General features: G+C 34.4%; 1 protein-coding gene across 1 annotated transcript; it reads right to left on the bottom strand.

The window, feature by feature from the left end:
- On the bottom strand, positions 1-7,035 carry LOC111309336 (RNA polymerase II C-terminal domain phosphatase-like 3). The gene is made up of 12 exons (XM_022908422.2): positions 5,959-7,035; positions 5,738-5,861; positions 5,562-5,617; positions 5,408-5,468; positions 3,869-5,317; positions 3,066-3,680; positions 2,799-2,945; positions 2,445-2,713; positions 2,245-2,356; positions 1,901-2,158; positions 1,545-1,591; positions 1-1,430 (listed from the first exon to the last, which is right to left on the bottom strand). The coding sequence occupies exons 1-12, from the start codon at positions 6,684-6,686 to the stop codon at positions 1,367-1,369; spliced, it is 3,930 nt and encodes a 1,309-aa protein (XP_022764157.2). The 5' UTR covers positions 6,687-7,035; the 3' UTR covers positions 1-1,366.
- Between the last annotated feature and the right edge of the window lie 1,657 nt (positions 7,036-8,692).

The raw sequence follows: 8,692 nt of genomic DNA, 5'->3' as shown, positions 1-8,692 counted from the left end.
TTAAATAATATTAATTTATATATCTAAACACATTTGAATAAATAAAAATAATCCATGTTGTTACACATGTAACAAGCTAGTTAATTAATATAGATTAACAATACCTTTTTAACGTGAATGTAAAGACTACAGAGCCCTCATTTTTTGTTCTGTGTGGTTGTTTACTTTTTCTTTTGCCTCAAAACATCCTGCCTTTCCAATGTTAAATAACCGAATGCTTTGAAAACGACTCTCACAATGCCCGTGCAGCAAAAACAACATAAAACCCAATATTCCCTTCACAGCAATGCGTCACTGTATTTCTTAGTTTACCAGTTTCGTGGTCCTCACTATTTGTGTCCAAATCTCACCTATTGCCTGTCTCCATACGTGGCAGGGCCTTAGCCAAGGGAAACCTTAATTCTCAAGAGCAGGGAATAGTCTGATCTGATCACATCCAAACGCATCTGACTTCCGATTTTTCCCTTCTTCGTTCCTTCTATTAATTTGCAGTCTTCATTCTATTCTAAAATTAACTTTTCTACCAGGTGCTCAAAGCCATAATCGTCTCCAACATGTTCAAAAGTACAAATAATGCCCTCATCTTTTTTTTTTGTTGGTTCAGACACTGACCAATTATGGATTACGAAAATTAACAACCAGCACACAACAAAATTCACAGAACAATTGCACACACTACCCCCTGGAATTCTCAAGACCAAGCGGCCCCCTAATTCCCATCCCACCCAAAAACTTGACGTAGCCGTAAAAATCGATGCTCAATGACAATGAGCCATCAATCTGAACTTACCTCTTTGCTGCCATCAACCTCGCCCGGGCACACTAGCATTAGTAAATAGTAACCAACCGAACATTCCTTTCAAGTCATATTTGCTTTTAATTTATTTTAGCATTGATGAGTACCTATAAATTCAATTAACTTGGATGAGGCTGCCTTGGCACTTTTTTTTTTAATTGCATTTCATTTTACACAATCAGCATTGGCATTTTTATTATTGCTGCAAGAGCTGAGCTTAGTGAAACCGGCCCGATTAACTATGGTCAACCACCTCCTTCACTTATCTTTTCAAATCCTAAAAAACCCACGAAGGAAAGTTTGGAGCTGAGGGCACAAACCATCTTTCTATGAACTCATCAAACCGGGTCAAAGGAACTCCTTTCGGCAGGTTGGCAATTGAAGAGAAAGTTGCAATTGCCAAACAAAATGACAGGACATAATGCGTTGAGTGAAAATCAAGCAGCGCACTACACCCCCAACATCAACCTACTCCAAAAATTACCTGATGGTTCCATCTCCCACTTTCAAGTGTAATCTTTGATTTTATCAGGTCTTAGTTTTACCATGAATGATTAGAGAGGTGATTATTTAGGGTTTAATAGCAAAGTCAAGCTCATTTGCCCTCCGATAAAGCAATGCTGATGCTTCCACCCTGTATTTTTTTAGAAATAGTTAAAAAAAAAAAAAAAGAATCAAAAAGCATGTAAGTATAAACAGCTAATAATTGACAGTATACAAATAGATTGAGAAGTATAGACTATCTCACCAGCCGGGGTGAACAACAAATTTTCCAGTAGATAGAGCCCAATTCACCTGTTCAAAACAATATCATGAATTAAATTCAGTTGAAGAAATGAGATCAAATAAGCAACCCCCGGCTGATAAACAATGAGCTTCAGTTTCCCGTTCTATCATCACTAAATACAACAAGACAAAAGTTTGTTTACCAGAAAAGCACAAGGAAAGATATATTTACAAATAATTGTCACGCAGAAAGTACATATATGACTACTAAGCAATTCAAGGAAGGTTGATTCAAATGGCAGTATTTTTTTAAAAAATGAATTAAACAATTGTAAAAACAGAAATACTTCGGAAAGAAAGAATCACAAGCATTGGTACCTTATCAGTTCCAAGAGAGTTGGCCACCACATGTGTGACATGCTCATCTATCTGATTTGTGCACACAGCTCCAAATTGCTCAGCTGTCTGCCACAATGGATGCAGGTGAGGATTGGCTTCTCCTACAGGAAATACCCTACTAAATACAATACGACAACCAGACAAAATCTTCCGTTGCTCCGTGGCTAGGATATTTCTAACATCCACATCATCTAAATTCTGATGTGAAAAGAAATTTTGATGTATTCTGTCAACAACCTATTTGAACAAAAATAAGGGTGAGACAAATAATATTCTTTCAAAAATGAAGATATCAAGCAAAAGCTGCAAAACGGTCGTCTCACCGCCAATGAAGATGCCAAAGTCCCATCTTCTGGTCTCTCATCATGGTCAATCTCAAGAAGAGACGGACCTAAAAGCCCAAATTGGCGCCTACTACAAGGAAAATAAGTATACCTGTAGAACATATGATTAGATAGACATGAGGATCAAGACAGTAGCATGGATCAAAGTACTTAATAGTATTCAATTAAGGAATGTATACCTCTCTACAACTATCAAGTTAAGTTTATTATGCGGCCAGACTCTCACAGAGTCATCAATGATAACCACAGCCGATTCCATACCCAGAACCCCTTCAAGATCCTTACCCCGGGGAACCCTCTCATCACCATCAAAGGGATCTCCATCATCACCCCTAGAAATAACTCGTCCAGCAAACAAAACCCCTTTTGGATCAAGCACTTTTGCCATCTCTGTGGCATAGAGCTTGTTCCCCATCGTGTAAAGATGCAGCTCAAACAACTTACTAGCCTGAAATGACGAGAGAGATTTAAATCAGTGTCACAACTAAAGTCCCAAAAGGTAGTGAAGCCAAAGAAGAATAGTAATGACTCACCTTCTCTAAGAAATTCCAGATTCCAGGTCGCAATTTGGTCCACATTCCCATATGATGAAAACGGAAGAGATGTCTCTGTGGTTTTTCACGATCTTGTTCCTCTTTCTTTCTCAAGATCTCCTCATGCACCGGGTCTACTTCATTAAACTGAGAAGATGAAAAGTAAGTGGCTTAAACAAGCACAATTTACCAGATAATTTTTTTAAAAGGAAAAAAATAAAAAAATAAAGAGAAAGAAAAGTTGAGACTTAATTGACGAAAACTCACTTTGGCTGAATTAAGAAGTGTATGATCTAGATCCAAGACAAGACAGAGTTTGCGTGCAGCAAACATTTTATTTTGCTCTTCTATCCTCCTTGCCCTTTCTCTCTGGATAGCTGCCTTTTGCTGGTCATCATATCTTTCAAAAAGATGTTCAACATCTCCCCATGTATTCTGTGAACAAGGAGGACATGTTGCACCTACTTCAGCTGCTGAACCTGCCCGAGTCCGTTGATTTTCAGAATAAGAAACTACTGTCTTCATATCCATGCAGTCGGACTTAATTTGTACTGGTTGGGAGACTAAATTCTGGGTCACTGCTGGCAGACTAGTCAATGGTTGTGAAACAGAAATAATATCAGCAATATTTTTGAGATTTTTGGTAAATTGCTGAGTGATATCTGGTGGTTGAACAAGCTGAGATTGCATTGGCTTAGATTCTGTCAGACTCTCCAGCTTTTGGGCTTTGAGATTGTCCTTGCTTCTCTGGGTGATAGATGTACGGGTGGTTCCATTTGTTTTTAATTGATCAGGTCCCACGGTACCACTCCTTTGAAGCGCATTCCCATGAAGAACACGGCGAGGATCACGAGGCTTCATGCGAATTTTACCAGACTCATCCTGAAAAGTCATCAATTGTTAAACATCAAGATTAAAAAAAGAAAAGCGAGATAAATATTAATTTTTATTTGTCCTCATCTGGTAGAAACACTGGAACATGAAAACGAGACTTGCTGAAGAGGCAGATGCCTAAAACAAGTATGATTCCCACATTTTTAAAGGTAAACATAATATAATGAAGTGCTCACCGGAGGGGGAACCTGAAGATTTCCTGCAGGTCTTGACAAAGTACCAGACGAGCTTGTGGAAACAATGTTCACAGAGGGAGAGGGAACAATGTTTGCAGAGGAAGACGAAACAATGTTTGGAGGGGGAACTACTCCCACAATTGGATTTGAGTTTGGCTGATGCAATGTACTCTTTAAAGGATCAGGAGATTTCTGCTGGGCTTCAGATGCTAATCTTTGCTGTTGTCCCATCTTAAGTATATTTATCAGCATGGTAGGATTCACTGCGATATCTTTCAACAAAGCAGGCAAGATAGGGGTACTCAAACTGGTCAGTGACACCTGCTCATTTCTGTTAACAGTCATATTGGTTCTACCACTTACAGTCCTTGAACAAGTTACTCCATTATTATCCATTTTCCTGGAATTGGAATCCAAATTCTCTTCAGATTGGCTTCTGTTTGCTATCTGAGACCCACTAACATCAGTGTCCTCTAACCAGCCACCATTTCCAGACACGGTTTGGACATCCCTAACAACCCCAAAATTTTCTAACTCATTTCTTTGTCTTTTGAGTGCAGGACAATCCAAAACAGGTTCTTCCACACTCTTTTGCTTTCTTGAATCCGTTACTCCTCCAACGGGTGCCACATTAGATGCATTATGCAAGGGTTGTTGGTTTAGATCCAAAGCACTCACATCAGAGTTGGCAAACCGAAGTCTTGGGTCTCTGCTTTTTACCGAGGCTTTCGACACCATATTAGATGCAGAACTCACAGTCACAGGTGTAACATTTTGAGTTGTAAATTGTCCTTGCATGCTGGAACTGGCACTATCAATTTGAGCTGGTGAGGAAACAATTTGATCGCCCAAAACAGGAAGATTTGATTTAAAGTTATCAATGCCAGACGAACTAGAAACTCCCCCACCATTGTCACCACCCTCACCACCAGATTCTTCAGAAGGGGTTGGGCTTGGAAGTCTATCACTTGAAAAGAAAGATCCTCGACCAAATTTTTGTTGATAGTTAGAAAAGGCTTTGAGGGCATCCGTTTCATAAGGGTGCAATTTATTACCTCCTGCATCATGAGAACACTTAGCCATTATAAATCCAGATTTAACCATGCTATCTCCAATAGTCAATGGCTTGTATACAGGTAAACATGGTGTTGTTTCCCGTGTAGGCGAAGGAAGGCTGTCAGCATCATGATCCTTGTGAAGGTCTAGCAGAGGGAGAGAAACCCCTCTGTTCCTAAAATTAGGTACACCAGGCTTTAAAGTTTCTGTTAACATATTTGGCTTATTATGAATCACAGAATTGACAGAAAAAGCCAACTTCTTTGTGACAGTCAAATCCTGACCAATATTTTCACCTAAAGCATCAGGATCCTTCTCATTAACAATCTTTATCTCTTTCTCTGTGTCAATTGCTCTGGCAGGGGAATTCAGAGAGAGCAGCATGACCTCTATCTGTAAAGACAGACAACATCTTTAAGATTTTCATAAACACAACAATCTTGTTAAGCTAATAGTCCAAAACTAATAAGTCACCAATCTCACCTCTTTCATCTTGTCAGAAGGGAACAGAGGAGGATCATGACCATTTATAACAGAAAGTAACCTGTTCCCAAAATGCAAAACAAAGAGATAAATAAGCATATTGATTTCATAAAAAGTTTTGATAAAGAAAAGCTATTAAAACCAAATAAAAAACCTTGATAAAATGGATGCATTCTGTTCCTTTAAATTAGAGTTCAGAGCAACGAATGCCTGCAATGAAAAGAAGTCAGACTCTACAATTTTGTAATCAGCATTCATGATTTAACCAAAACTTTCATATAATCGTCAGAGCAAAACAACTATTACAATTAAAACTCCTGGATTTCTTACAGAATTAACTGCTCCAAACGCCAGCTGGGAAAGGGATTCCTTTGTGGGAACAGTACATTCAAATGCCAATCCTTGTAAGCTCTCCATAGCATTCTGCAGTCTAGAACAAACTTCCTCGAATGATCTACAAAAAGAAAATTGGAAAAAAAAAATCATTTCAGCGGAGCCATCTTACTCATCAAGGTAAAAAATAGGTGATCTTTTCAATGCAGTATTCATACTTCTCTGCTTCAATCACCGTAATCCCTTCCAGTACTTCCCGAATCAGGTTAACTCGCTTCTCCAACTCATTCGGGTTAGCAGCACTACCATCCTCACCACTCAAAACCCTTTCTTTTACAGGCTCCGTATCCAAATCAATCTCCCCCTCTTCGAGCTCCCCTTCTTCCTTGTCTAGATGCACAACCTTGTCCTCTTCCATTTCATCCCCACTATCATCATCAATCACAACTCTATCAGCTGAATTTCCACTACTACCCTTCTCTTTGCTATTTACAGAAGCCACCGAAGACGAAGACGAAGACGAAGACGACTGTGACGATCGCTTGGAGTTGTTGTTCTCGTCTTGTTGAGGTTGGGATTGTTCAAACTCCTTTACAAAAACATCACTGAGAGGTTTATTCTGAACTGCTTGTGCCCAAGCAAAATTATACAAACCCGAAGCGTACCCTCGAATAACCGATGGGTACTTGCACAGATCCTCCATCGTCCAAACTCTTGAATTCGAATTTGCTTCCCCTCCTTTCGACGATTTCGATTCCTTCCAAATCTTAACCTCTTGCTTGTTAAAATCTTCCTCACTGATTTCCTCTATTGAGGCTGAATCCGAAATCTCACCTTCTTCAACATCCTCCACTTTGTTTTCATCTTTTCCCATCTGATCTAGGGTTTCCCTTTTTCTTTTCTTTAATTTACTCAGCCCTATCCAATTAGATCCAACAAGCAGCATATATTTACATACCAATTTCTTTTTCTTTTTCACAGAAAATAACAATCAATCCAAATCTCTAGCTCTTAACAACCAAAAAAAAAAAAAATCCACGAATTTTTCTTAACTAGATCTCGCAAGCAATTAGACTAGAGTGAATACTTAACCTCGATAAATTAAGATCTGACCAATTTAAATAGGGAAATTCTTATTTTTCGAGATTTGAACTCAGATCTGTTCCATTTTTGAGGTTTTAGGACGGTGACAGATATAATTATTTTTCTTGAGATCTCACTCGAGAGAGAGGATAGATGGGAGAGAAAAATTTTTTAAAAATTAAAAACAAAAACTGCTAAAAAGATGGAGCGATGAGAAAAGTAGAAGGAGAGGAGAATTTTATAAGAACGAGAATCTATGATACGCAAGAGTTTTTAAATCTGGACCGTACACGTAGCGATCCAGAAAATAAAAAGTTGTTCTTTTGGTAGTGTAATGCGTGATGTTATTATTTTAACTAGCTTTTTAAACCCGCATAATGTACGGAATTTTTAATTAAATTTTTCATAATTTTAAATTTATTTTTTAATTATTGATCTAACATATAATCATGTATTTATTTATAAATGTTAAGTTACAATTAAATAATAATTTATATATAATATATTATAAATGATTATGTTCATCTAAAATAAATCTAAATTTTTATGAATTTTCAAAAATTATAAAAATAATTTTTTCATTAAAAAATATTTTCTTCAATTCATTTGTTAAATACTAAAAATTTTGTTATCATTTTTTTCTTATTTGATAAAAAATCAAGAATCAATATTTAAATAGTTAAAACTAATAATTATTTTTATCATAATATTGATTGGTGTATATATATTTGATTGAACAACAAATCATAATTATTAATTTGGTTATAACCATTTGCTTTTTATTAGTTTTTATTTTTTACATACTTTAAGTAATTATTATGCAAATATATTGGGCTAATAATTATTTATATATATGTCAACAAAATAAAGTTATTTTTAGATAAAAGGGAAACAATAATTCTTTATGTTATGCTTAAAAATTTTTTAAATTTTTTAATTTTTAATATTTTTAACATAATTGATAGTATTTTTTGTAGGTTAGATATGATAGCAATCATCATTCTTCTCATCCCTTATATTATAGATAAAAAAAATTCAATAATAAAAAATATAACAAAAAAAAATAGAGAATATAAGTTTATATCTTAAATTGTTAAGATTAAATATATACAATAATAAGAGTAAATATGCTAATAAATTAACAAAGAATGAAAACATTGAAGAAATGAATAAAACAAAAAATATATAATACAAAAGTTAATCATAATCAATCTAAGCAAAATTAAAAACAGTTATGGACTAAAGAGAAACAAATAAATTAACCAAATATATAATATAAAAATATTTGAATTAGAACATAAATAAAACATTATATTTGTTTTCAAAACAAAATATATTTTTATCTAACTATTTTTTCAACATTTAAATATCTCATATTTTCATATAAAAATGTAAGCTCCTATTACTTTAAAAATACATGCTTTTTAATCAATAATTCATTAACTTATCTAAAAGTATTAAATTTAAATAATCTATTAAATAATTTTCAATATTCGATATATTTTGATTTGAATTTAAATAATTTATTAAATAAAATTATTTAACAGAAAATATATTTTTATTAAGTATATATATTTGGAATTGTTATTAAATTTAAAAAGAAAAGATAAATTATGATTTAATATATTGGAATTCAAATTTTATGTAAAAATTTCAATCTCATGTAGATTTTGATTTCAATTTAAATAATTATCCAAAATATTCAATTTAAATAATTTATTAAAAAATTTTATTTGATAAATAAAATAATATAAGTACTATCTTATATGTCATTAAAAGAGATTATTCACCTAGGCATCCACATAAGCAATTTTTACCATGTAACTTTGTATGTTGTAATATAATATATATATATATATATATATATTA

This window comes from Durio zibethinus, chromosome 2 (assembly GCF_047325235.1).
Source record: "Durio zibethinus cultivar Kanyao isolate XHJ-2024 chromosome 2, ASM4732523v1, whole genome shotgun sequence".
Lineage (NCBI taxonomy): Eukaryota > Viridiplantae > Streptophyta > Magnoliopsida > Malvales > Malvaceae > Durio > Durio zibethinus.
Note: the sequence above shows the minus strand (reverse complement) of the source record. Positions and strands in the feature narration are given on the sequence as shown.